At 43.2% G+C, this 25,855-nt stretch overlaps 4 protein-coding genes and 1 long non-coding RNA gene across 8 annotated transcripts; 2 read left to right on the top strand and 3 right to left on the bottom strand.

The window, feature by feature from the left end:
* Positions 1-76: 76 nt before the first annotated feature.
* Positions 77-2,576, bottom strand: LOC120709350 (vacuolar protein sorting-associated protein 55 homolog). 2 transcript variants are annotated; one of them, XM_039994972.1, is made up of 5 exons: positions 2,172-2,576; positions 1,437-1,488; positions 957-996; positions 785-869; positions 77-615 (listed from the first exon to the last, which is right to left on the bottom strand). In XM_039994972.1, the coding sequence occupies exons 2-5, from the start codon at positions 1,467-1,469 to the stop codon at positions 432-434; spliced, it is 342 nt and encodes a 113-aa protein (XP_039850906.1). In that variant the 5' UTR covers positions 1,470-1,488; positions 2,172-2,576; the 3' UTR covers positions 77-431. The 2 variants fall into 2 exon arrangements, with proteins under 2 accessions (XP_039850906.1, XP_039850907.1); XM_039994973.1 differs by lacking the exon at positions 2,172-2,576 and adding an exon at positions 1,572-2,156.
* LOC120709348 (protein phosphatase 1 regulatory subunit SDS22-like) lies at positions 2,375-5,608 on the top strand. The gene is made up of 10 exons (XM_039994971.1): positions 2,375-2,570; positions 2,661-2,732; positions 3,297-3,389; positions 3,500-3,581; positions 3,683-3,739; positions 4,079-4,143; positions 4,259-4,354; positions 4,460-4,546; positions 4,619-4,699; positions 4,769-5,608. The coding sequence occupies exons 1-10, from the start codon at positions 2,475-2,477 to the stop codon at positions 5,426-5,428; spliced, it is 1,389 nt and encodes a 462-aa protein (XP_039850905.1). The 5' UTR covers positions 2,375-2,474; the 3' UTR covers positions 5,429-5,608.
* Positions 5,609-5,793: 185 nt separating this feature from the next.
* LOC120709347 (mitochondrial-processing peptidase subunit alpha-like) lies at positions 5,794-9,609 on the bottom strand. The gene is made up of 13 exons (XM_039994970.1): positions 9,450-9,609; positions 9,189-9,377; positions 8,799-9,095; positions 8,530-8,697; positions 7,957-8,124; positions 7,773-7,853; positions 7,594-7,660; positions 7,275-7,372; positions 6,621-6,693; positions 6,471-6,541; positions 6,334-6,383; positions 6,132-6,244; positions 5,794-6,051 (listed from the first exon to the last, which is right to left on the bottom strand). Exons 1-13 carry the CDS (start codon positions 9,504-9,506, stop codon positions 6,005-6,007), a joined length of 1,479 nt encoding a protein of 492 aa, XP_039850904.1. The 5' UTR covers positions 9,507-9,609; the 3' UTR covers positions 5,794-6,004.
* An 801-nt stretch (positions 9,610-10,410) lies between these two features.
* Positions 10,411-11,473, top strand: LOC120709351. The gene is made up of 2 exons (XR_005689644.1): positions 10,411-10,612; positions 10,753-11,473. It is a non-coding gene; the product is annotated as an uncharacterized LOC120709351 (long non-coding RNA).
* Positions 11,474-12,075: 602 nt separating this feature from the next.
* LOC120709346 (ABC transporter D family member 1-like) lies at positions 12,076-23,604 on the bottom strand. 3 transcript variants are annotated; one of them, XM_039994967.1, is made up of 27 exons: positions 23,460-23,604; positions 22,347-22,425; positions 22,186-22,267; positions 21,790-22,066; positions 21,128-21,352; positions 20,142-20,339; positions 19,509-19,963; positions 18,991-19,129; positions 18,841-18,919; positions 17,530-17,768; positions 17,023-17,327; positions 16,825-16,936; positions 16,580-16,744; positions 16,287-16,386; positions 16,091-16,199; positions 15,822-15,912; positions 15,053-15,177; positions 14,823-14,972; positions 14,658-14,730; positions 14,191-14,371; positions 13,917-14,075; positions 13,597-13,743; positions 13,300-13,503; positions 13,055-13,209; positions 12,916-12,968; positions 12,754-12,832; positions 12,076-12,626 (listed from the first exon to the last, which is right to left on the bottom strand). In XM_039994967.1, the coding sequence occupies exons 3-27, from the start codon at positions 22,245-22,247 to the stop codon at positions 12,540-12,542; spliced, it is 3,969 nt and encodes a 1,322-aa protein (XP_039850901.1). In that variant the 5' UTR covers positions 22,248-22,267; positions 22,347-22,425; positions 23,460-23,604; the 3' UTR covers positions 12,076-12,539. The 3 variants fall into 3 exon arrangements, with proteins under 3 accessions (XP_039850901.1, XP_039850903.1, XP_039850902.1); XM_039994969.1 differs by having other exon boundaries at positions 22,186-22,425; XM_039994968.1 differs by lacking the exon at positions 23,460-23,604 and having other exon boundaries at positions 22,347-22,494.
* Between the last annotated feature and the right edge of the window lie 2,251 nt (positions 23,605-25,855).

Genomic DNA, 25,855 nt, shown 5'->3' with positions numbered 1-25,855 from the left:
AGAAATTTGGATACGGAATCTCAATTCTAGCTTTCGACAAAAGCAACGAGGTTTCAACAGTTCAGAATCAAACAAATATCAGCATCAAGTTTCCACCACTTCATTGAATAACATGTTAAGGCAATGTAGCGGCCACCCAAAGAAGTACTATGGTGTATCGTGTACAGGCTCTTGCACATGTTTTGCACAGATTGGGTTCCTTCGCCACAGAAACATGCGACTGCGATGTCAAAGTGATCGAAATAACATCTGCCTTGCCACATCACCACAGATCTTAAACAGTGCCTATATAAAACATCAGCGAGGGGATTCAAATACACTTCTTTGTACAGATCCATGCTAATTGTTAACTTCCAACTGGAATTTTTCTGCTTAGCATGGAGAGAAGCGGCCACAGAATTGCTATTCTTCTGGGGTCCGTGCATGCACATTTACCAATCTTCATCTAGGGTAGCCCTATGGAAGCACAGGACCGTGCATACAAGGATGAAGAAGGATGTGAACTCGATAAACATGGCACCGGTCTCAATTAGGCCCGCGTGCCTCAGAATAGCTGGGATAGCGAGGCTTCCCATGGCAGATGCACCAGTCAGGAATTTTGCAGCATTAATCCACCTGAAATGTTTAATGCCTCCTGGCTATCAGTATCATTGTGATACCACAGGGTTGAATAAACCTATGAAATCCTCACAGTAGCCTATTCTGTACATCTCTTTAACTGTACACATACATGTTGTGTGGTACAATTTTTCATAAACCAACAACATCAAATATTAGAACTTACCCTCCACCTTCTCTGCTTGTCAAAAAGTGTGTGGATCCATCACCAAAAAACAGGCATGGCATTGGTATAAGGACATACATGAGAGCTGCAGGAGTATGAGAATGTAACAATGTCAGTAGAAAGACCATGGCGACTTTCTCATGACTGAGGAGCTCAACAAACTAGCAATCACCTGCTAACATAGGCCACCAGTTGTTGTACAAAGCACATGCCTGCACCATTGAAAATCAAAACTGAACATTAAAGAGGCCACAACTTAGTGAAACAACAATGGTCTGATAAACCGATGGTGCCTTGTCCATGAAAATACTATAACTAGGATATAAATCAACAGTATCTGGTGTGTAAACAATCTTTGCGACTGCAGAGCACTTCCTCCAGCGCATATGAGTTATGACTCTTACTCACATATGATAATTCTGATATAATCTAAGCAAGCATCTAATGGTTATTCATGATTTCCTTTTTATGTGTATCATTCTTCAGTCACATATCACAGGACAAACATAAATTGAGTGACGTTCTCACTTCTCAAAGGCACTAAAATATATCATAAGTGATAGTTCATTGACATGATGTTAAAAATTTAAAAAATCCAAATTAGTTCCTGGTGGAGGCTAAGAGGATCCTTAAATAAGTGGGCAGAACTTACCAGTATTTGCAGCAGAATGCTCGTGGAGAACATAAATGCGAGTCCAGCCAGCCTGTAACAGAAGGAATTAAACAGATGAGACTTTTTGTATGCAAAACAAAGTTAAGAAAAGACTCATCAGGACAATAAACTTACACTGCCAAGAGAAACACCAAGAGTAAGTTAACAGCATCGTCCAGCACAAGAGTATGGAGGACAAGCAGACAAATAGCATGCAAAGTTAGTAACCGAGCTCAAAGTCCTGAAGATTTTTAACGAACAAAAAGAAAAAGATGAATGGTGAAATGCAGAAGACTAGACAAATACATTTCATGCATTGAGTTTCACAAATCTAACTCCCAAACAACTAGTGCTAGTACTCGGACGATCTAATTAGCACCGGGTTCAGGGAACTCAACTGTGCAAACAACCTTATATGCAAGCACATCATGACTTTGTCCAAGATTAATCTGGCAAATTTCCATGACCAACCTCGGATCGCAGTAACAACCCACGGGTGGCGCTGCGGAGAGCCTTGAGTAACAGGAGATGCACACCTCACTACCTCACAATCCATAACTTACAGCACCCCCACCACCGGTAGAGTAATTGGGATCTCCCAAGCCCTAATCCGCAGAAAACCACAGCACCCACCCATGGAACCGAACCCTAGCTACTCAATCTCCCGGATTCCATACACGAATCGGATCCGAAGCGAAGCAGAGCGGTTGAAATTTAGGGGAGGAAGAGCACCACCTTCGACGGTCATCGCCATCGTCGTTGGCGAGGAGGAGGAGGAGCTTCGCCTTTCCTCACCTCTGTCTCTCTCTCCCCTTGTGTTTGTGACGACTGGAGACGGAGACGGGAGACTCGTTCCGTTCCGTGGAGACAGACAAGCGGGTCCTACTTAAGGTGGAGGGCCCACCTGTAAGGGTCCTCCAAATTCCCCTTCTCTTTTCTGCTTGCTTTGGGCTCTCGCCGCCGTTAGGGCAGGACAGGGTACCGAGCGATCACTTCGTCCCGGCGGCGGCGGCGGCGGCGGCGGCGGAGGGGGAGGAGATGATGCGGCTAACCGTGGAGCAGGCGGCGCGCGAGGCGGGCTCGGACGGGAGCGGCGCTAAGGCCCTCAACCTCTCCCACCGCGCGCTCTCCGACGTCAGTGGACTGGAGTCCCTCCACCTCGCATCCTACTCCCCGGGGGTTCGCGTGCTGCTTGCTCATGATCCTTTTGTGCTGCGTGTGCAGGTGTCGTGCCTGAGAAGCTTCAACAAGCTGGAGCGCCTTGACCTCGGCTACAACTGCCTCGTCACCCTCGAGGTACCTTACCTCTATTGCGCTCTTGCTGTTACAGACACTAGTATAATATGCGGTGGGTATTATATTTGGGCAATGCTGTTTGTCTGCACTACTCCTATTTCGATGAATAGCACATATACAGGTTAAATATGTATGATTGATGTGGACTGTTGCTAGAATCTCAGTCTGGTTGATTTTGTGTGCTCTTATTATTATCATTCATCTTCTCTTGACCACATTTTCTCTGCAGACGTACTGTAAAATCGATCTATACTGATATAAGTTGAGGGCATGCTCAAATGATAACTATGCTACCATTTTCATGTTTGTTTACTTGCAGTCTTAATCCATGTAGGTCTTGTTTGGAAAAGGTAGATTTAGGATCTGAATTCTTAGGATTTAGTACAACCTTCAACTGACCCTAAAAAAAAAATACTAGCTTGGACTAAATCCTAAAGTTTCCAGACCAATCTTCCCTTCCAAGCAGGTCCATAGCAGTTGCTATAGACTGTTACTGTTTGTACCTGAGCTTGTCTATTTGTGATTCTACCTTTCACTTAAAGGTCTTGCTTTTATGCTCTGAAGGGCTTATCATCTTGTGCCCACCTCAAGTGGCTTTCAGTTATCGAAAACAAGCTTGTGAGCTTAAAAGGCGTCGAAGGACTATCAAAGCTGCAAGTGAGTTGCCTTCCTGCCCAGCATTTCCATGTGGCCTACTTCAGTCCTGAATCTTACCACATCACTTGACTTGCCTTTCTTGCCAATCATTCTTCCCTCTGCTTGTACAGGTGCTGAATGCTGGCAAGAACAAACTTACAAAAATGGATGAGGTTGCATCCTTAACAAGCCTGGGAGCATTGATTCTGAACGGTAATGCAATGGATGAATATCAGGGACTTTCAGTAGCTCCTATGTTATCTGTTAGCAGTGTACTTAATTGCATATGAGAATCTTTGCAATTTCTAATGCAGATAACAATATTTCTTCCATCTGCAAGCTTGATCGGCTGCAACAGTTGAATACACTTGGTATGTAATCAAAATAGTACATATGTTGTATCTTGGACTGGATTACCTTATCTTTGCAACACATACTTATATCCTTTCTTAAAATGATTATCATGGTTGGGCACTTGTAATATTAAAAAATATTTTTTATTGCTTTATTAGAACAATATGTTTGTTATATAACCATAGAAATCTGCATGGTAAATAATAGTTTGTGAATATGGCATTCATTTTGCTCCTGGATCTATATGTAAATGTATCACCTAATAAACATTATGTTTTCTTTTAGTACCTATAGACAATAAATAGCCATGTTTCCCTTCACGTAGCTGTAATTTGTGAACATTTACTCTGCTGCAGTTCTCTCTAAGAATCCTGTTTTTACCATCGGCAATGCTCTGGCCAAGGCTAAGTCTATGAAAAAGGTATTGTTCATTTCTTCATAATCCTTAGTAAATATATAAAAATGCAGTGTTGCTTTTCGTATTGAGAATCTCTAACTCTAAATGACTAATTTGTCGCTGGTACTTCTTTCCATAGCTATCCTTGTCTCACTGCCAAATAGAACATGTTGGATCTTCCCTTGCTGCGTGCGTGGAATTGAAGGAACTCAGGCTTTCCCACAACAAGATCACTGTATGATTTCATTTGTTGTTGTTTTTTTCACTTAGATTGCTGTTGCTAGCTTATGTTGTCCATTGCACTTGATGACTGACATCTTGTTTGAACCTTAACTTACAGACAATCCCTTCGGATTTGGCTAAAAATGTGAAGATCCTGAACCTTGATTTAGGGAATAACTTGATTGAGAGGAGTTCAGATCTGAAGGTTTGCTCCTTATTTTGCTACCTAATCTATCATGGAAATCTAGAGTGCCACAATTACTTGTTTGGTTGCCAGGTACTTTCTGAATTGCGCTACTTGAGGAACCTTAATTTGCAGGGAAATCCTATTTCTGAGAAAGACAGTCTTGTCAAAAAGGTGATATTCCCAGACAAACTTATTTTCCAAGTGTTGTAATTGTGGAGTAACTCCAATACATTCTCTCAGGTAAAGAAATTTGTGCCAACCTTGAGAATCTTGAATGGAAAGCCCCTAGAGGCCAGCTCCAAGAGTGATAAGAGCAGTGGAAAAGATAATATTCCAAGCAAATATGATCCAGTTGAGATTGATAGAAAAAAGGATAAAAGGCAGCAGTCGAAACAACATCTAAAGGGCCCTGAAGAGCCTGAAGTCAAGACTATTTCCCCAGGTGTCACCACTTCTGCACTTGGCAAATCTGAAGTTCTGGATGGCAAGGAAAGGAAAAGGGACAGGAAGGAAGCAAAGAAGTCTGTGGAAGAACCTACCAATGACGGCAAATCAAAGAGGGAGGATGATGTAGATCATACTGGTAGAAAGGATAAGAAGGATGCCAAGAGGAAGAAATTTGTTGACGAAGAAGATGCTGAAGGAATCGACAATACTGATATTTCATTTGCTGATTTAGTGTTCTCCAAGCAAAACAATTCAGAGCCCAAACTAAAGGACAGTTCAGCCCAGGAAGCAGCTCCAGACGGGAAGTTTGGAGAATTGGTAATTGATCACACAAAGAAGAAAAATAAGTCAAAAGGGGCAGTCACCATCACCGATTCCTCAGTTCTTAAGATGATATCCTCTGTTCCAGAGGTGGGTTCAGGCGGACTCGGTCTGTCAGGATGGGATGATTAGTGCCTTGTAATAAGTTTTATGGTGATCAGTAGCGTTTATTGTAGTTCTTTTTTGTAGCATCACCTTGCAAGCAGATTTATTTGGCGACATTTGTTTGCCAAGTGTTGTGGTTTAGAATGAAGCAATGGTGAAAACCTCGATTTTAACGTGAAATCAGCAGCATGCTTTCTTTTCCATTAATCGTGGCTTTATTTCCCATCCATTAATCATGCCCACATAGAATGATCATGGTTTTATGTTTTGATCATCAACAAACAAGTTTCCCTTGTGACCACGATCTCCTCCAGCAATCCACTGTCGATAAGAAATGGCACAGCATGGCAACAGATCAAAAGTGAACATGTAGGAATGGCTAATTTTCACAAACAAACTCTTCAAAATTTTCATTTCTGACAACTTCATTCATTTCATCTGTGTGCTGTTTGAACAATTACAAATGATCGTAGCTGCAGAAATCCTAACAATGATTTGCACTTCTGAAAGAAAGTAGTTTCTGAGCCAGTGGCCGAGTACAAGGTCAAAATAAAACCCAAATGGACCATTCTTCAAGTCCATCAGGGATCACTGTGTAGGGTACTACTGGAACCGCTTGTAAACAAATTCATATGGAGGAACTTTGTCAACTGCAAGATGGGTAATGCAAGCCGATCAGTCATAAGCATATATGTATATTTCAAACTAAGTACAGCAATAGCGAGCGTACCATCTCCCCAGCTAACCATTGTGGGTTGCGAAGATAACATCTTCCTGGCAAATGTTGTGATATCATCTACAGTAATTTCTTCCATACATCGAAGGAAGTAATCAATAGGCTTCCTGTTGTTATGCCAAAACAGAGCAAAACGGATCAATAGTTAGCTAAAGCTAGTAAAGATAACACTGAAGTAACTAGCATACCGACTTACCTGCAACCATAAGTCAACAACTGCCTTCCAATATCTTCTGCAACAATTACCTGCAGTAGGGTAAACAAAGGATGTCAAATCTTAAGTATACCTGAGAGAAAAAGGGAAAAAAGATTAGACATTCAAGATAAGATTACCCTGGATTCAAGATTCATCAATACAGACGAAATTGTTGAGTTTTTAGCTCGTTGCAGTTCAACCTCCGTCACTGAGTATATGCAAACCACATGCTTCAGAACAGGCAGTAAGTAGTCAAGTTTTCCCACCAAGTAGGGCACGATTCATACCTTCTCCAGGTGTTGCAACAGCAATCAATTCACTTATTGCAACATCAACAGCCTTTGCAACAAAATCTGGTGGCTGAACCAATTAAAATAGGCAAATGATATATCAGAGCCCCATACAAAGAAGAAAGGCAGAGTCTGCCATGTTGAATTTTATAAAGACAAATCATAGTTACAGCATGAACCAAACCCCTGTTGCTCATGCTAGAATTGACTGGTCCAAGACAGGAGACCTACTCTCTAGCTAATTTTGCATTGAAAAAAACAAACAAACTAGGCCATCCATCATGCTAAGGAGTAATATTAACAATCAAGGCTCAAACTTGGGCAGGAACATGTAATTATCATGTTGATCGAAGTTCCATTACTATTCACTTATTCATATTGCGTATTTTCTATAGGCCGATAGGCCATCCTATCTCCAGAAGGAAGTCACTAGACAACAAGGGACATCATCACCAGCTAGCACCCACAGGAAAATTACAGGGATAAAAGCAGGATAAATAGGGAAGGCCTTAATCCAACCCCAGAAGTCATAATCACAGAACATGATCAAACAGAAATATCAAATTTGCAAACTTTAGTTGAAAGCAGAAACATGTTTAATGGAAAAAAAAATATACGAGGCACAGAACCATGTGGAAAAGATTAGCTCACCGTGGTCAAGTAGATGCCAAAGAGACCAGTATTGTCATATACATTACTAAATGCTGAAAAAGATTGGACAGAGTGATATTTATTTAGGACCCGTAGATCTGCAAAGAAACAACAATTGAATACATTTATCAAGAATATTTCATCCACGACAAAAAATAAGCCTGAAGAAACTAAAACCACCAAAAAAGAGGTGGATAGTGCACCATGCGGCACAACTCCAAAGTGCAAAACAGTTAAAGCAATGACCACAATCTAACTACAGTGCAAAGTACAGAAATCCAAGTACAGTTGAAGCAATCATCAAGAGTTCAAGACTTACAAAGCCGTGAATGCATTCCTTTCCCAGGACCGCCAGAGGAGAATGAACCACCACCACCCATTAAAGTCTGCCATATATCGTTGTTGTGTATGAACATTCATGGATTAACAATTATAAAAGGAAGGAACAATGAATGTAACCCAGCAAACTACTAGAGAATTCAGAAGTATTAGATGCACCTGTATGACGGTCATAGTTGTAGCATCTCTTTCTTGAAGCCAGCCCCCTGGCACTTCAAAAGCTAATGCAACATGTGTCATCTGCATAAGACAGCAAGATGAGCAAAGCCTCTATCTATTAGTCAAATACACAGAAGTAGAACAGAAGGAAACCCAAACAGAAAGGGTTGTATGGTCATATTACATCTGAATCTGCTCTGTGTCTGGAATCACCACCCACGTATGTAGACTTTGGTTTTTCCACAGGGGACCCCTTGTGCCAATCATTTAACAAAAATTCAGCATGGTTTAGCAAGCTTTCATGATCAACACCAGATGCTGCTAGAACCACACGATCAGCGGTATAGTTTTCCTGTTACATAAATAGCATTTTTCTCACTTTTGTGCATAGAATTCCTTCATAACAGATAAAACATATGAATTCAACTATATGTATAGTAGTTTTTTCTTTCTTTCTTTCTTTCTACTAGTGTAAGGTAAGACAATAGCACATTAGCATCAAACTGTTGCAGTATGTGTAGTGGCTAGAACACCATTTGCATTTCAGCATTAAATTAGGCTGCCAACTTGAAGAACCCATTATGCAGCCTATGTGAACTGAATTACATGCGTTTATGAACCCAAACTAGTATCATAAATAACTGGAAGATGATACAATTGTGGTGTGGTCACTTAAAACTATGTACTTATGAGCACTATTTTGTGTCTTATAAGGAACAGGAATCACATGTTAAGGGGGAAAGGAAAAGGAGTTTACATGATAAAACTTTTGAATAATCTTGTGATTGATTCTGGCAAGAGCATCCTCAGGAGCTATTAGCGGATTTGCAAGAGCACCTGAATATCCGACAAGGTTAAGCTGTTCATGAAGAAACCTCTCAGGGTTCTTGTGCAGGTCCTGGAGTTCTTCTTGAGCAAGGACCAACTAACAGACAGACAGCAATTATAACAGTGAGTGAGTGAGAGTGACCAAACGTTGAGGTATGACACCCACCGAGAAGCGAGAAGCCCAGCATGTGGTGGTACCTGTCGTTGGACTTCTTCCTGGAGGAAGAGCGGGTTGCGCATGCAGTCGACGAGTATCTCGATGGCCTCGGGCATGTAGCCCTTGAGCGTGTCATAGCTGTAGACCATCTGCTCCCTGGAACAGGAGGCACCAACGTTGCCTCCAGCAAGCTCGAGCTGATGCACGAGATTGCGGTGCGTGCGGTGGTTGGTGTCCTTGAAGGCCATCTTCTCCAGCAAGTAGGACACGCCGGTGGTCTCGGCGGACTCGTAAACCGAGCCGGAGTTAACAAAGAAACCGATGCACGCGGAAGGACCCTGCGCAGGGCAGAGCTTCAGTCAATCCAACTGCAACTGAAAAACTGAAAATGAAAAGGGGGGCGGCACAGCGGATGTGCCTTGGAGCATTACCGGGACGTCTTCGGTGGCGACGCGGATGCCGTTGGGGAGCGTGGTGACCCGGGTGGGGCTGCGGCCCAGGTTGTCTGGGAGGGGCGGAGGCAGGTCGAGGCCGGGGAGAGGGTGCAGGAGTGAGTTATCACGCGCGGGTGCGTCGGCGGAGGAGAGCAGTCGCGCCGCCGCGGGTTCCAATCCGCACAGCTGCAACGATGGGGCGGGATTGGGTGAGGCAGCGTCGCTGGGTGGCGCAGGACGGGGAGAGGAGCCGCTTACCTTGCGGAGGACGCGCGTGGAGGAGCGCAGCCGCGGCAGCAGCATCCCGGAGAGCATTATTCGGAGGCGGGCGGCGGCGCTCGGCGGAGCTTAGCAGTCGCACGCAGTCGGCCGTCGGGAAGATTAGTCTAGTGTGTTTGTCTCTTGGGCCGTAAGTAGTGGGCCTTGCCTGCTTTCTTCTAGGAATGCTATTGGGGGCCCGCCGGCCCAACACAAAGTCCAAACAAACACAAGGCAGGCTGCTACCGTGGATCATATATATCTTCCGGAAGTTTTTTTCTTATCCACCTTCCAGTGTTTGAGATTCTTGCAAATATCAACCACCATTGGATCCACACAGTCAACCCTAACCCCTCCCGTGCCCTTCCTCCACTGAGCCCGCGCGCGGCGCCCCCTGACCTTGCCGCCGCGCCGAGCCATCGCCGCGCCCGCCGCAGCCCCCGGCCGCCGCCGCCATGGCCGACGCCGCGCGCCCTACTGCCGTGCCCGGCGACGCCCCCGACCGACCGCCTCCGCGCCATGGCCGACGCCGCGCGCCCGGCCACCGTCGTGCCCGGCGACGCCCCAGACCGCCTCCGCGCCCGGCCACCGCCGTGCCCGGCGACGCCCCAGACCGCCTCCGCGCCATGGCCGCCGCCCCTGGTCTCCGCCACCGCGCCATGGAGCTCCGGCGTTGTTGCCGGCTCTCGGCGGCACCGGAGAAGATGATGTGGAAAAAAAATGTGAGTTTCAACATTTTCAAAATACTGCTTCAACATTTTCGAAATACTAGTTCAATATTTTCGAAATACTAGTTCAATATTTCCGAATGCTAGTTCAACATGAACTGGGTCTTAATGGGCTTTATAGATGACTTGTTTAACCATCTTCCACAAGATGGATAGGGTCCCCCAGCTGCTACCGCTTGCCTCTCGATTCAACTCACTCATGGAGGTACGACGTCATTTTTCAAATCAAATCCAACTCAAAGACAATCGTGTTGGGGTCGAAGGGATAATGTCGCGCTACAGTACAAAGGCATCTCCTTCCAGGCGACTTCGAGGCGACTCCGTCGCCGGCGTCGATCTCGCTGGCTGGCCTCTCCTCTGCTTGCCTTTTAGGCACCGGAGGAGTTGGAGAGACAGCAGATCGACGCCCGGCGGTTGTAGTTCAGTAGGTTTGAGGTAGGTATGTAGAATAATGTAGTTGTCTAGAGGTTAAATAATCTGTGTTCTCTGGGTGATGCTGTCCATGGCGGCTTCTCGCCGGATTTAGAGCTTGCTGAGGGTGCAGACAGTGACGACGCCGTGGGATGTTGCTGCAGCATCTGTTGTTGGCGACTCCACCCTCTCTAGCTGGGACTTGGATAGGGTTCGCCGGGAGTGGCTTCCTCTGTGGCTTGTTTTCCTGGGTGGCGTCGACGAGGCGAAGGCGGCGGCGGCGCTGGGGAATGTTGTCTCCAGGCTTCTTCCTCGCTCCGGTGGCGCTTCTCTCCTGCGTCGGCGGTGGAGTCGTGGAGTTTTGAGCTGGAGGTCGGGACTGGAGCTTCTTCGCCTTGGTCAGGTGATGTTGCTGCTGGTCTCCTACTTCTTCAAGGGTATGGAGCATGCTTTAAGGTTGGTGGGCGATGGCCGGCTAGATCTGAGCCAACCTTTCCTCGACGGCGACGGTGGTCGTCACTGGCGAGCTCAGATCCAGGAGCTGGAGGAGGCGGGGCGCAGCCCCGGTCGATGGGCGACCGCCGACGGCTTCTTCAACTTCGACTCCTCTCAAAGCCAGCGTGCGATGGGTCTTCTTCAGCTCAAGGGGTGCTCGTCTTCCTCTCCGGTGGCGGTGGCCGGCGGCGAGGAGGGCGGTCAGAGGAGGTTTGCGGAAGATCCAGGAGCATATCTGTAATTTTTGTTTTGGTTGGGTCTCTCGCGAAGTTTGGTTGGCGTAGCTGTATCCTGTCCGTGCGTGTCTGTATCCGTATTTCCTGCTGTATGTTTTCCTAAACTATAAATACTGATGCGATATTATCAAAAATAAAAAAATAAAAAAACTCACTCATGGAGGCTTGTGGCTCCCAAACCTTGCGTGGCCACGAACGATCGTCTCTGCAATCGCTGCCGCCGCCACCAAGGTCAGTACCCAAGAATTACTGGGAGATCGATCGAGCTCCCTCCATCAATAAAATGGCCTGTTATTCTTTCTTGGAGCTCGATAGATCAATTCAAATATTCAAGGGATGGTAACTTGCTTCAATTCCAGGAAGCCGACACCCGCTCATCATGAGAAACTGTAATGATGCGACCACGCGGCGGCCAACGCGGCGAGCAGCACCCCAGTGCTCCCGTGCCATGCTTGGGTGCTGCCAGGCGACCTGGACCTGGATCCGGCGACGGCCAAGACGGTGGTCGGCGCTGGGCTTCCTCTTCATCCTTCCATCCCCTACGTGCTGGCGTACCGCGCCCACGGAGCCCTTCCTCGCCGGCGTCGACGTCACACCCGTCGTCTGATTCGGCCTCGTCAGCTTCCCAACTGCTCGTCCTGCTCTCGCAGCAGCAGCAGCAGCAGCAGCTGCTGCTGCTGCTTTGATCCCAGGATCTGCAACTCTAGTGCCCAGCACCACATTTTTGTATCGATCTAAATAACCAACGAGAAAAAAAGAGAGAAAAGATGACGAATTTTCTATAAATATAGACATATAGTCAGTTGCCATTTACAAGGCGCACTTCGTGCCCCTATCCAGCAGTTTGTTTACATACAAATGATGATGATATGATTTATTCTACACGGCACCAATCCATTCTCATCTGTCAGCTTGGCCACCACACCACCAACCTATTCTCGGACAAAATTCAACAATCAGGCCGACATTATTATCAGGACTATATGTACTATGCTATCTAAACCTTTCCTTCCTAACACTGACGTATGTATATTTCTTCCATTCCGTATTTCAAAATTTCTGAAAACCAAAAAATAAATCTTCAACCCAAGGACAACAGCTCCGCGTGCATCCTTGCAATTGCCTTTCTGCCTTCTGAAGACTGCCACCGACGCCAACAGCTCTTTGTACAATTGACAGGTAACTAACTATAGATGAAAGTCAGTTGATGGCAGCACTAGTTATTGGTGGATGGCACATAGCTCCCACTTCCCTTCTCCATCGATGAGTTTCAGTTCCAACGAATGGAAGGGAATCAGAGCAGGCCGCTGCAAATTAAGAATCAAGAAAAAGGTTTCAGTAACATGCACTTCACATGTGAGAAACAAAGATAAAAACTGTGTCTGCAGCTGCCAACTAGAAAAAATAGAGAGTATGATGAACGCCAACGCGTACTTGCGAGGACGTGATGACTGTTATGCCCATGCTGGTTGCTATCCTGTACAAATGCTCCTCGACATCCACACTTGTGGCACTGCAAAGAGAGTATTATTTCCAAGTACTGCAGTGTTTGTTCAGCACAAATGAAATGAAAATAAGAAAAATATCAAGACATACTTGGTGCACTCGTCAAGGATGCCATATTTAGGACAGTGAAAGAATAAACGAGCCTGAAAAGAAAGCAGCTATTTAAACAGATGGAAATTTGTTAAACACAAATAATACTGGTTCAAAGATATAGATCTTAATCACTGACCATCCCCAGCCTCTGCTGTTCTCCCAAGGACAGGATATCTTCCCAGTTAGGAGTAGCATCCCAACCTTCCCTTTCTAGAAGATACACCAAACGAACATTCTCTAGAATCATCTTCAAGTGATCATCCAACAACTTGGAAGCTGCAGACTTGTCACCTACATACCAATACCGATATAAATATATAGGACTAAATATGAGGCATTTCATAGAAACAGCAACATATTGGCAGAGATGGTGGCACAAACTTCTTTCGTGTGAAAGCATCTTCAACTCCGCTTCCTCATGCGAGAGGGGGTATATGATCTGATCCCTCAAGGTTCCAAGACAAGTATATGGACGCTGAGGTACATTAAAAATTCCTTCAGATGGCTTGGTAAGTCTACCAGAAGCAATGGGCCACAAACCTCGGAGCACCCTAAAAATAGAGCTCTTTCCACTACCATTTGGACCTTCAAGGAACAAAAAAAACACAATAGAGATTAGAGTAACAATATTGTCACAGTGCTAATTTTAAGATAAACAGAAGCTGCAGGATCATATACCAGTCACAAGAAGGCTTTTTCCTTGAGATACATCACAAGACAATTGGTTAGCCAATAGCTTCTGTGACGGCGTGACAATATCCACGTTATGGAAGGAGATGATTTCTTCGGAGGCAACATTTATAGCATTAGAAGGCCCAGCAGGATCTACATGAACAGCAATACTATGTTCAGGTCCAGGCAAGTGACCAATTAATCAAGCACATAAAAGACAGATAAGTCTAAATTTATCATTTTCTGAACTGCAAATATTCAGTGGACGATCAGTCTGCCACACCACTACCTACTAGCACCAAGTTTCAGTATGAATTGCCACTTACTGCTTTGTGCTGCCTGAAGAAGCTCCTCAAGCTCAAATATTCTATTAATACCACCAGAAAGTTCAAGGAACTTCTTGTGTAATTCAAGGATATCACCAAATGCTATGAAGCTTTGTGACACCACAGATGCCAAGAACCGCAGGGCATGTGCCAGCTCTCCTGTAATTTAGAAAAATGAGTGCCTACTTTAAAACTCTACAGCAAGAGGAACACCATATAGAAAATGGAAGGACTTGATATTTTTTAATATAGAACTTTTAGGATTAAAATTAACCTTGTGTTGAAGTCAAAGCTCGGTCTCCCTTGTGCTCCAAAGCATAAAACAAACTCAGTCCCCACGTCACATTATGAGGTAATTGTTTCGTCACAAAATCATCAAAAATACCATAAAGCCACTTTTTCCTCAATAGAACCTTCGAGTGGTTGAGCCATGTTGAGAATTTAGCTTCAATCATCTGTTTTTTAAAGGGGAAAAAAAGCATAAGAGAGGGCATACAATTTTACCAAGAAAAGATCATGTATAAGATGACAAATAATCTACAAAACTCTAACTTTTTAGCATTTTAATTTAATCTACAGACAAATTTGTGATTGAAGTGCATGTACAATACTTGGTAATTACGATTTTGATTCAACCTCAAGATTGATTGAAAGAAAGCACCAGACAACACACTGTTCAGAAGCATCATGGTATAGACAAGATAATTTTGAGTTGCATTCATTTGGTATGAATAAACTTACAGCTTTTTCCCTTGATCCACCACCAAAGAAAGCTATTGACTCAGCATGTGTCCGCAATCTTGAGTGCATAAATCTTGAAAAAGGTTACAAGGTCAACACTTTAAAGCTTTTCAAATGATAAGAAAGTGAACTTTGCGAGTGCTCAATGAAGTATGTATTACTAACCTGAATGTGCCTTCAAGTTCTTGTTCTTGGTTTGCAAGATCACCGAAGTCAGGGGACACAGCTCTTAGAAAACCAAGACCTAGGAACATGTAAGCATACAGTATAGCAACTCCTCTTCGCCCAGACAAAAGCTTCATTCTCCATGTAAACCTGGTGAATTCCAATAGGGTTACAAACAAAACCTCAGTATTAAGGAACACATAGCCAAAACTCGGAGATCATGAACTCACCAAAGAATGTCGACTAGTGGCTTCACCATTCCAGTAACCAAGCCAGCAAGATCATCGGTCAACTTCTCTACATCATGTGTCAATCTTTGGTCTGCATCCACATTCATGCCCGAAATGTTGAATACCTGCAAAATAAAGTTAAATTGTATGTTTAATCATAGATATTAGAATCAGCACAAAACACAAGCCCATTCTGAAACCCAAGGTCTACCAAATTTTCAGAATGAGGACCAATATTAACTTTAGCTATCCAATCTACAGTCAATTTAGTTCATAACGATCCAGTTGAGGTACAAAACCCTGTGCCTTTGAATCGGCCCACTACATATTTACAGTATCAACTACCAGGAAACTTCAAATGTTCTGGTAGTGAGCAGCTCAGGACATGTTTACAAAAAGATTAATCAAGTATTAATGCCGAGTGCGGAGTAAAAACGCAACAGGTCAAATTGTCACGTTCTCGAACTTTTATCTATCCATTTACTCCAGATATAAAAATGGGGAAAGAACAGGATAGTACCAGACTGAGGTTGCACAGTACTATATAGAGGCACACATGCGATACACACAAACCACATGAACAATCAAACATGAGTATAGCCAAAATTCTCTGATAGTATTGAATGCTTGCTCATCATTCGAGAAAAAATTGAATGCTTGCTCATCCAAACGATGATACGCGTGCCGCACAAAAGAATAACAATAGATAAAAGGAAAGAAACCACAGTGCAATAAAGGCCTGGTGAGTATTCCATTGGAGATAGCTCACCTTGTAAAAAGCATTTCTTTTCAAATAATATTGAAGTAGATGGTTGGTCATGCGAATCCGCCATCCAAGGGCAATTCTTGAAGTAAGATTTCTGCAGAGAAATCATTTAATCAAACCATGAAACCAATCATGTAAAACAGTTAAGGCGCACAAGAAGCTAATGTGTATGCTTGGGAAAATAATAATTGGAATTCATGTAGTGAATATTCCATGAGGAACTAAATTGAGTATCTAGAAAATACTTCAAATCAGTGGAACCAACAAATTACCTTAGTGAGGGTGATACGATAGAATTTGCAGCACTTTGCAGCACACTGATTCCAGTCAAACGAATGAAGGCTGCTTTGTCCTGCTCCAAGACATACTTGACACTTGTTCCTATCAAAATGAAATATATTAGTATGTAAGCACGCTATCAGCTCTAGTCCATATAGTTAGCGAAGAGAATAATATCAAACATCATACCATTCAGTGAAGCTATACGGTCTGAAATCCAAGTGCGGGAAAATACAAGTAGTGCCACTGCAAGCAGCTGCCCTCCTTGTTTATCAAACAGCTTTGGAACCTGGCAACCAAAAAATAATTAGCATCAATATAAGTATGTTTTGTGGTATGTTTGTAGTAATCCAATTCAAGATTTGAGCTTCTGGTATCTTCAAATCATCACATGTTAAATCAGGTTCAAGAGGAAATAAGCAACTGATAATAATGAGCACAACTTATCCTAACACTAAAATAGATTATGTACAAGTATGTACCAGTATTTGAGACATTGCAGCAACTCTGGCAGGCAAAGGTCTTGGAGAGCATTGCAATTGTGTGACGATAGGTGCTTGTACTGTATGTTCTATCTCCATACTAGGGGAAGATGCTATGACCTCTGTTGAATAGGAGTGCTTCTTGAGCTTTGATGATGCATTTCCCTGGTATAAATAAAATTCAGTTTGAATGAAGATGAGCCAAATAGTAACACACTGAAGTGATGTTCTGAAAATATAAGTACCTTTGTGTTCTTGACAAAAGCTCTTTGAACAGTACGTGCATCAGATTTACGATCAGTTTCTGATGACTTCAACACATCAAACTCTACTTCAGGAGAGAAGGAAGAACCATTTCTACAATAGTAAAATCAACTTCAGCCTTACTTTTTCATTGCTCAAAAGTTAAAAAGAAAAGAAAAGCATATTTTCATGACTGTTACCTGTTGTCCTGAACATTCCACCCTCCTTCACCATCCAAGGACAAAACGATTTCATGAAATGCAACTAATGCTGGACGGTGAGATATTGTTATGCATGATGTGCCCATTGCTCGAACCCGTTTGCAGAAGCGTTCTTCCATATCAATTGTCACAGCACTAGTGCATTCGTCCAGGATAGCAAACTTGGGCTTGTGATAGAATAGTCTAGCCATTCCTAATCTTTGCTGTTCGCCAAGAGACAATTCATCACCCCAGTTAACTTCCTTATCAAGGGGATAGCGTTCTAGCAAGTATTCTAGATCAACCTGCAATCAAAAGGAAACATTAAGATTTCCAACATAGTTACTAGTTGTTTCAGTTGTTTGCACACACACACACACACACACACACACACACACACACACACACACACACACACACACACACACACACACACACACACACACAAGGATGATGGTAATGCTTGATTGGCCAATTTATAAACTATACAGACATGTTTGTTATTACATTCTTTAGAAGATCCACCATGCCACTATAGCTGAGTGGTTCAGTTTCCTGGTCGGCTGTGAGTGGATAGATTAACTGGTCACGAAGTGTTCCGACAGCTGTATATGGTCTCTGGGGCACATAGAATATTTCCTTGTTGAGATTAGAACCAACACCAGGTTTGACAATATGACCAGATACCAGTGGCCACAGACCACCAAGAACACGGAATAGAGAGCTTTTTCCACTACCATTGGGGCCTGAAATATAAAGTTCATGTGCATCACAGAATTAATCTCCCATGGCTGTAACTTACATAACGTGAAATCTCAGAGATAAAAATAGCATTAGGCATGCATAAAATGTTACGAATAAACAGCTACTTGACACATCAACCTCACCCTCGTCCAAGGAGATGAACTTTCTTTTTTGAGGACTAACCAGATGATTATCAGTCGAGAAGACACATTAAGTGCATCTAAGCCAAACAAATAATTAAAATATCTCATGTAACATTGATTACCAGTAGAATCAATGAACCACACAAACAAGATTGATGCATTGGGAAAAGAGCCTGTACCGGCTTGGTTTAATAATCCTAATTGTCCTTTAAGATGAACATATCTAAGGGTGCTTAAACAGACAGAACAAGCACCAATAATATTAAGAAGAAATAGCTAACCTTCCTATGCGGCAAGTCCTCTTCTACAGGTTAGTTTAGCATATTCTGTTTAGTTATTTCTCTGGGTGCTGCTCCCTATGGTATCGTGTTTTCATATTCTCTGATAATAGTGTAGCACCTATGGGGCAAGAATGCCAGAACTCTTGCCCTGTTATCAGGTAAAAAATGGAATACCTCAAACTGAAATAGTAAGAAAAACACGTATTCCAGGCAAGATTTTTTTTGTAGCCAAGAATCAACCAATTCCAGGCCAAAGAGAATATTTGAAGACAAGTCCCAAAGTAATGCACTATAGTCAACTGGCCTTTTTTTTCTCTTTTATTCTTGCATACACAGGTGAGCTGCGCCCTTTTGTATTATATAGAAGAAAGAAATCAACTGACTAGAATTAAATGTGAAAGAAAATCTATTGGACTAGGACAGAAAGTCACCAGTAACATTCAATGTATCATATACTCAAAAACAGTACCCTCAGATAAGTGGGAAGCACATCTACAGAATAGGAAATACCAAATTATTCTTGCACGAATTTTCTTGTTCTTGCAGTACATTTGAATACTCAACAATCAATTCAATTTCCTTTAGAGCAAGCATTGAGATAATAAGTAACACAGATCCAGATAATGGGAGTAAATATTTAAGAGCATTACCAGTGATCAATAGATTAGAGCCTGACTCCAACCGGAGTGTCAAATCATCAACCAAGATGTTCCCAGAGGGTGTCACCACCTGTAACAAATTCTTTCTAAGAATATCCACACAGAGTAGATAAAATTGAAATCAGTATGGTATATTATTACCTTAACACCTGAGAACTCTATATAATTTGCCTCGCTGATATAATTTCCAGCAGATGAATTTTCACACAACAATCTATCACGAACACCAGATAGCTCACGTGAGACATCCAGTAATTCATGAATACGATTAGCATAGCCACTGCAAAAAAAGAAAAAGATAGTTAATCAACATCAAATACTACTCGGAATTTCAAGACCATTGAGAATCTAAAACTGAATTCACAGCTCGGTAGATTGGAGGTTGCATGTACACCCGCACCCTAGGTTTAAGTCCTCTTTAACTCAAATTTGGGTGCGTACTTCTCTTATTTCAAATGCACCTAATTCCAATCCTGTTCTCAGGAACTCTAGTTAGGGGCAATTGCTCAATTTTACAAGCGACATATTTCATTTAGATCTTAACAATTTGGATCACTTAAGGTTGTGATTCAACATGATACAGGTTAGATTAGATTACTTTATTACAGTGTACTTAGCTTATGGGTGGTTGTATTTGACACAGTGGACTCAGCAATTACCTGAGAATATTTAAGCGCCTCGAACTGATAGAAAGGGTCCCAAGAGACTGAAATAGTGATATTATCACACTGGTGTGATATCGGAGATTGCTCAACATCTCTGCCCGTCCTAAGGTGGATGATTCAGGTCTAAGATTCCCCGCAAAGAAAGGTTCAATAATTAGGATAACTCCCACGGTGGCACCAAGATACTTAAGAAGAAAATCTTGAATCATGCCGAACCACCAGTTTTCATGAAGAACAACATTCAAGTGCTTAACAAGAGCCCCAAACCGCTGCATAATATGCGATGCTTCTCTGTTTTCACCACCGTAAAATGCCACGCTCTCAGCATGGGTTCTCAATCGTGAATGGACCTGGCGATATTCCCCCTCTAGCTGTTGTTCCGTAGATTTCAACTTACCAAAAGCAGGAGAAAATTTTCTAATTGTACCACCAGCACCTATAACATATGCCTGCAAAGTGCATACTTATTAATAATTTAACTAAATATAAAGAATAGACTCTCGATAAATGAGAACAAACTTTCTCTAGAGAAAAGAAAAGGAGAACTAGGAGCAATTTTATTTTAAAGCAAGTATTAATATCATCTGCAATTCATAAAGAGTAACAGTCGATCCATAGAAGAATTACCAGAATCCATAATACATATTTTGGACTTGCATAAGAGCAGAGACGCCAGATATATATTAACCCTTCCGCAATTGCTGCCAGATCATCTTGTACAAGGTCACTTAGTTCTGCACAGAACTTTGGTATATCACTTGCAATTCTTTGCTCTGGGTTTGAGATCCTATGATCAACATGTGAAATCTTGTAGTACACCATGTTCTGGACACAAGACGGAAAAAGAATCAATCCGGCTGAACATAAAAGATTCACTACAACCCTGCAAGGGAAGGGTAGATGGGGATAGGGTTTGATATTCAAATGCAAAGAATGAAAACTACAGGTGATCCCTCAAAGAGAACACCACATTTTTTTTTCCAGAGCATTGCATCTATATAATAATATAAGCAGCTGAAATCCAGGGAAAAAGTGAGTTAGTTCATTTTCTGGGCAAAGACAACAGGGGAAATCACCGTCTTGCAAGGATTCGGTTTGCAGGACCTTGCCCCTCAAGTAGTGGAGCTGTCCTTTGATGATTCGTGGGAAAATATAAGCAGGAGGGTCTCCGGTCAAGGACAGAAGGGCTTGAACTCCATTATCATTTTAGGAGCTTGGTCACTTTGGAATCATCGGAATCGTTGTGTTTTTTATGGAATTAATCCTAGCTTATCCAGTATCGTTTCTGTCATTAATGAGGAGCTGCTGCAGTGGTCTTTTGCTGGTGCTCGAGGAGTTTCTTTTCTCCTCGCCCAAGCGTCTGCAGGCCCTTAGGTACATGGTCCTGTGTTCCTGGTCGAGTTGTGTGTTTTTGTTTCTAAGAGTAAAGTAGTTAGTTGTATGTAAGAAGGGCGGTTACAGGCCCTGATAAGCTGTAACATTTTGGGGGCCCTCCACCCCTTTTTCTTCTTCTTAATATATTGATGCGCAGTTCTCCTGCGTGTTCGAGAAAGAAAAAAAAGTAACAAAGAGTGCAAACGATTGATGGATTCCAACTTTATAACCCAACATACCTCAAAATAATCAGCATGGACAAGATCTGTCAAAATTTTCTTGAAGCACAAGCCTAAGGACCCTGTCAAGTACTTTGACGTCTGGTATATTGTGGATTGGAGAAAGCATAGAAGAAGGTTTTCAATAATCAGACGTGTAAAGGTTGGAACACGCCGAAGGAAAGCAGCTCTGAACAAATACCCTTGTACTTTTGCCAATCTGTGGCCAACAGCTGTACGCAAGACCTGCAAAAAGATTGGATGCATCATCCCAGTGCTTTAGAACATTAATAACTACGTGAGTATGTCTAGCAAAGTTCTGAGGTTTACATGTACCTAGAGGAGCAAATATAAAGTCACAATGTTCACATCACCGATGAGGGCATGTCTAGCTTAGTTGGCAATAAAACAGGAAATACATGTTCACAAAGCCCATAATGATTTAGAGTATTAAGACTCAAGATACAGCTAACCATAGATAATCAGAATTGAAGAGTGCAACACAGTAACACACTACAAAGGCAAACAGTAGAAAATCACAAAGAATGGTTAAAAAGATGCAAGGCAATGGAAATTTTGAAAATAGCATATAGATTACATGCATGTTTTGATATGCATCAGAGCATGAATATCAATATGACAGATAACTGAAATGAGCAAATAGCGAAAGCTGCATAACTTACTGCTGTTATAATCAAGCCAAGAAGGTAATTTGATCCATTTGAGCCAATCTTCTTCAGTAAGATAGCAGCTAGAAAATGTAAGGACTTGAGTCCACTTTTCTTTTTCCTTGGCTTGACCAATTTAGCATCAGTACCATTATGTCCAATTCTGTCTTTGGTATGTGCATTTCCATTGCTGGAAGAATTTGTTTTCTGTTGCCTTTTCCATCGGCCTGACTGGGTATATGCTAAAGTTCCACCGGCAATTAGCGCTCCAGAAACAACTGCAACTGTTCTCCTGTACAAATTTGAGGGAAAAGGAAGGAAGCACAAGTTAACATTTGTGGTGATAATCTACTCGCCAATTAATTAAAAAGGAAAAAAAAAGAAAAAAGCAGTATTGTTGGATCAGCGTACCTTCTTGAAGACAAAAGGTTGCGGCCGCGTTCTGTCAGTTGCAACAATTGAAGCGATGCCATTGTTGCTACTCTTTGATCAGCTATATACAGGTAAACTAGAACGGTTTAGTTGTAAGGGCACTTGAATGATCAAGGAAACGCCGGTGGACAGAATCTGACCCTTTGAAGATGGAAGAGACGACTATTGCATCACACTCCAATGTACTGTGTGAAGGCACTGTTGAGGGGGAAAAACTCCCTAGTGTAAGAAAAGGTGAAAAATATAAGCAGCAACGCATTAAGAATCAGATGTAAGAGAAATTCGTTCCTGCATCAAACATAGAAGGATATGAGATTCATCTGTTAAGCTTAAGCTATGGAGGATGTGAACCCAGGCGGCTACTTTAATTGAGGTGCAGCTTTGAAGTCTAAGTGTCCTGGCTCCTCATGAATGGACACTAGGATGGATGGTGCAGTGAACATACAGCAGCTGCTAGCTAACTAATAACTAGACAAAGTGGTTAATCAAGGTTGGTGGTAGAAGTGTTGAGGTGTGCGATCTGAGATGTAGGGTCGGGCAGGCAAGTGAAAGTGAATCACGCACGATTGACACATTAGCAGAGAAGCAGGAATCACATGGAGGAGCATGGGCTTGGCGTAGCACCACCTACCAACTGCATGAACAGCATCTATCTATCTATCTAGTGCATCCATGACACGGCGAAAGCATTGGAAAATCCGAGAGCAGCACGCCCAGGCACAGCCGGTGGTAGTACAAAGGAGGAAGAAAAAAAAAAGAGGAGCTGGAACAAAGGAGGCCATGGCCATGCATGGGATGTAAGCGAGTTTGCAATTGAATAAAGCCATTGCGGTAATAAATTGGTGGCCCAAGTAGAAGCGGTCCTAGGTAAGTACTAGTGTGGAAGCAAAAGGGCTGTAGGGCAGTAGCCCCCACTAGAGTAAACGGAAACAGCATCAATCCGTGAGCACAGCGGTCAGGCAGCAATGGCGCCCCCTATCAGCAACAGCAACAGCAAGCAAGCAAACTGTGTGGCGTGTGGATGTGTGGTATAAGTAAGTATATAATAAAAAGGAAATTAATTAAGCCCGCTAGTTAAAGAGGAGGAAGATTTCGACTGATCCGTAGTAGTAAGTACTAGTGATTAGGATGCGTACCCGCAAAACTTGTGAGGTCCGAGCAATCGAAATCAGAGCAAGCCATCGGAAGGAAGGAAGGAAGGAAGGAAGACGATCGAAACGAATTGGAGCAGAAGAGAATCGGTGGAGGAGTACCTGAGTCTGGCTGGTCGATCGGGGATCGCCGGCGGCCGCCGCACCGCAGTCCGCCGGAGGGGAGGGGGCGAGGGCGAGGCGGCGCGAGGGGCGAGAATAAAAATCGGAGAGGCCGATAATAATATTAAAAAAAGTAGGAGTAAACAAAGAGAGAGACGGAGCCGAGGCCGAGAGGGAGGGGAGTTGGACTTGGGAGCGGGGAAGGAAAGGAGAGAGTGGTCGTGGTTTGTTATATTTTACCATAGTAACTACTCGCTCATTCCCAAATTATTAAGCATTAGCAAAGCTCTATAAATCTAGAAAAATCAAACCAGCTAATAATAAATCTAGAAAGAATCAAAACAATTGTAAAAGTAAATAACCTAGTGGTTACAAGAGCAAAACTTTTGGTTCTGGATTCGACTTCCCATGAGAACGAATCTTTTAGAATTTAACAATATTTATGCTTTTATAATAATGATGATAATAATGACAATAATATATGTTGTGTGATGGGAGGCATGCAGGCACGTGATTGTTGGATTATACACGCGACAGCACATGACATGATCAACGGCTCAAACTAGAGCACTAGTACGTATTGGCATGTGCATCTTCAAACATTAAAGTAAGAATTTTTAATTTCCATTGTGCGGTTTCAAATAGAGTACTATGAAGCAAGTACGGGGCAATATATATAATCTCGGCTTCATCATTATATAAGTATAAATATCCAAGAAAGATAAAGACAGGAAGAAGCAAGAGATTTTGGCTGGCGTTATGACACTGTCAATGCCGGGGGCACTTTGGACAGATGGTCTAATAAGTCAAGTGTGCCGTGATTGCCTTCCGGTTTCATCCTGACGTGTTTGCCAAATTCGCACAATGCAAGTTTCCTCTCGACACAACGGAAACCAACTTTGCTGCACCAGTTGCTTACTTGCTATCAGGAAAAAGGATATATAGGACTTGAGCACGTGGTTTGGTTTGTTGGTTTCCTTGGTTGGAGGATCTCGCTAGGCCAGGCCGCCAGCCCAGCCCAGAAGCTTAGGTTCGTTATTCAAGTTGCCGCCTGCATTGTATGTATGTATGTATGTATGTATGTATGTATGTATATGTAAGATTTTTTTTAGTTTCCTTCCTCTTTACATACAGTGTAGTGCAGCTTCTTAGACCATTCCCAACTCATAGTGTCTATAGGTGGTGTCTAAATAGAAAAAAAGTAAAAACTACTCATCGAAACTGTCTCCCCAATGCATAGTTTCTCTGATAAATAAAGAAAATAAATCACATCCAATTCTCTCCTTTCTCTCTCCTTGCCTCATCCAATCCTCTTCTCCCTTTTTTGTTTCTTATGTAGATATGGTGTTTTTGCATAACAAACCATGTCTATCTTTTTTCTCATTAATTCATTTATCATGTCACCAAATTGTTTAGGTAGCATACTCATTAATGCTACCATCCTAGTAGGAACGTTTTAGTTTATGGAAGAGTGCACGTAGAATAACAAAAGGCATTATTCATGTTCAAGCCAGTTTCAACAATACCATTATAACCGTCAGGGTCGGGTGGTTTTCTGGTCTTCCGCGGGTACTTGTGGATTCAAAAGCTTAAGAAAAGCATCCAGTGAGTTTGCAACGAGCAGAAGTTATGGTAAAAAGTGCCGGTAGCGGAAGAGATGCTGTAGTAGGAGAGTTGAAACTAGTCCTAATATAGTGTAGGCGGAATAGAAAAAAGTTTAAGTTGCATGTGACGTGGTGTGGTGTGGCGTGGCAGAAGCAGTGCAGCTTCCCTTACCTAAAGCAGAGGCATGCACTAGCTTTGCTTTGCTAGTACACACAGACTCATGAAAAAGAAAAGCTAATGTCTGCTCCCATTCCATTCCAGCAGCGAGCAAAAATATTCCTTCCATTCTCCCTCCAACCACATCCGAAACTGATTGAATCCAAATCCAAATCCCCCGATCCATTCATATTCAAATACGGATATCCGGATATTAATTAACCGCCACGCACCCAAACCCATCCGCCACGCCATGATGAGCGGACGCCAGGAGGTGGCTGAGCTCGTCCTCCTCGCCGCGGCCGCCTCCGCCTTGGCCGCCGCGCTCATCCTCGTCTGCCAGAACCGCCGAGGGAGCAGGAAGCGGCCGCCGCCGCCGGAGCTGCCGCTCTCCCACGACCCCACTGCCGTCAAGAGCCGCCACCTCCTCGTCTTCCTGCTAACAATGCTCTGCTCCTGCTCCTGCTCCGGGCATCGCCAGCGCGCGCGCGTCGAGCCGGCCTCCTCCTCCTCGCAGGCGCAGCCGTCTCCGGTCGTGGCTTCGTCGAGGGAGCGGTGCTGGTTGGGGCCGCTCTACACCATCGACGAGGAGGAGGAGGACGGGGACAGCGACCAGCCACAACAAGATGAGGAGG

Source organism: Panicum virgatum, chromosome 5K (assembly GCF_016808335.1).
Source record: "Panicum virgatum strain AP13 chromosome 5K, P.virgatum_v5, whole genome shotgun sequence".
Classification (NCBI taxonomy): Eukaryota; Viridiplantae; Streptophyta; class Magnoliopsida; order Poales; family Poaceae; genus Panicum; species Panicum virgatum.
This window is presented reverse-complemented; position numbering and strand designations above follow the sequence as displayed.

Coding starts and splice junctions, on each gene's coding strand:
- LOC120709350 (XM_039994972.1), bottom strand. CDS start 1,469: ATGTTCTCCACGAGCATTCTGCTGCAAATACTG. Junction 997..1,436: donor GCATTCTGCTGCAAATACTG/GTAAGTTCTGCC, acceptor TCAATGGTGCAG/GCATGTGCTTTGTACAACAA. Junction 870..956: donor CTGGTGGCCTATGTTAGCAG/GTGATTGCTAGT, acceptor ATACTCCTGCAG/CTCTCATGTATGTCCTTATA.
- LOC120709346 (XM_039994969.1), bottom strand. CDS start 22,247: ATGGCATCGCTTCAATTGTTGCAACTGACAGAACGCGGCCGCAACCTT. Junction 19,130..19,508: donor AGGCGCTTAAATATTCTCAG/GTAATTGCTGAG, acceptor CTTTTTTTGCAG/TGGCTATGCTAATCGTATTC. Junction 14,372..14,657: donor GTGGATCAAGGGAAAAAGCT/GTAAGTTTATTC, acceptor TTTAAAAAACAG/ATGATTGAAGCTAAATTCTC.
- LOC120709348 (XM_039994971.1), top strand. CDS start 2,475: ATGATGCGGCTAACCGTGGAGCAGGCGGCGCGCGAGGCGGGCTCGGAC. Junction 2,571..2,660: donor CCCACCGCGCGCTCTCCGAC/GTCAGTGGACTG, acceptor CTGCGTGTGCAG/GTGTCGTGCCTGAGAAGCTT. Junction 4,547..4,618: donor AGAGGAGTTCAGATCTGAAG/GTTTGCTCCTTA, acceptor TTTGGTTGCCAG/GTACTTTCTGAATTGCGCTA.
- LOC120709347 (XM_039994970.1), bottom strand. CDS start 9,506: ATGCTCTCCGGGATGCTGCTGCCGCGGCTGCGCTCCTCCACGCGCGTC. Junction 7,373..7,593: donor AGGAATGCATTCACGGCTTT/GTAAGTCTTGAA, acceptor GTTTCTTTGCAG/ATCTACGGGTCCTAAATAAA. Junction 6,694..7,274: donor TTGGCATCTACTTGACCACG/GTGAGCTAATCT, acceptor TAATTGGTTCAG/CCACCAGATTTTGTTGCAAA.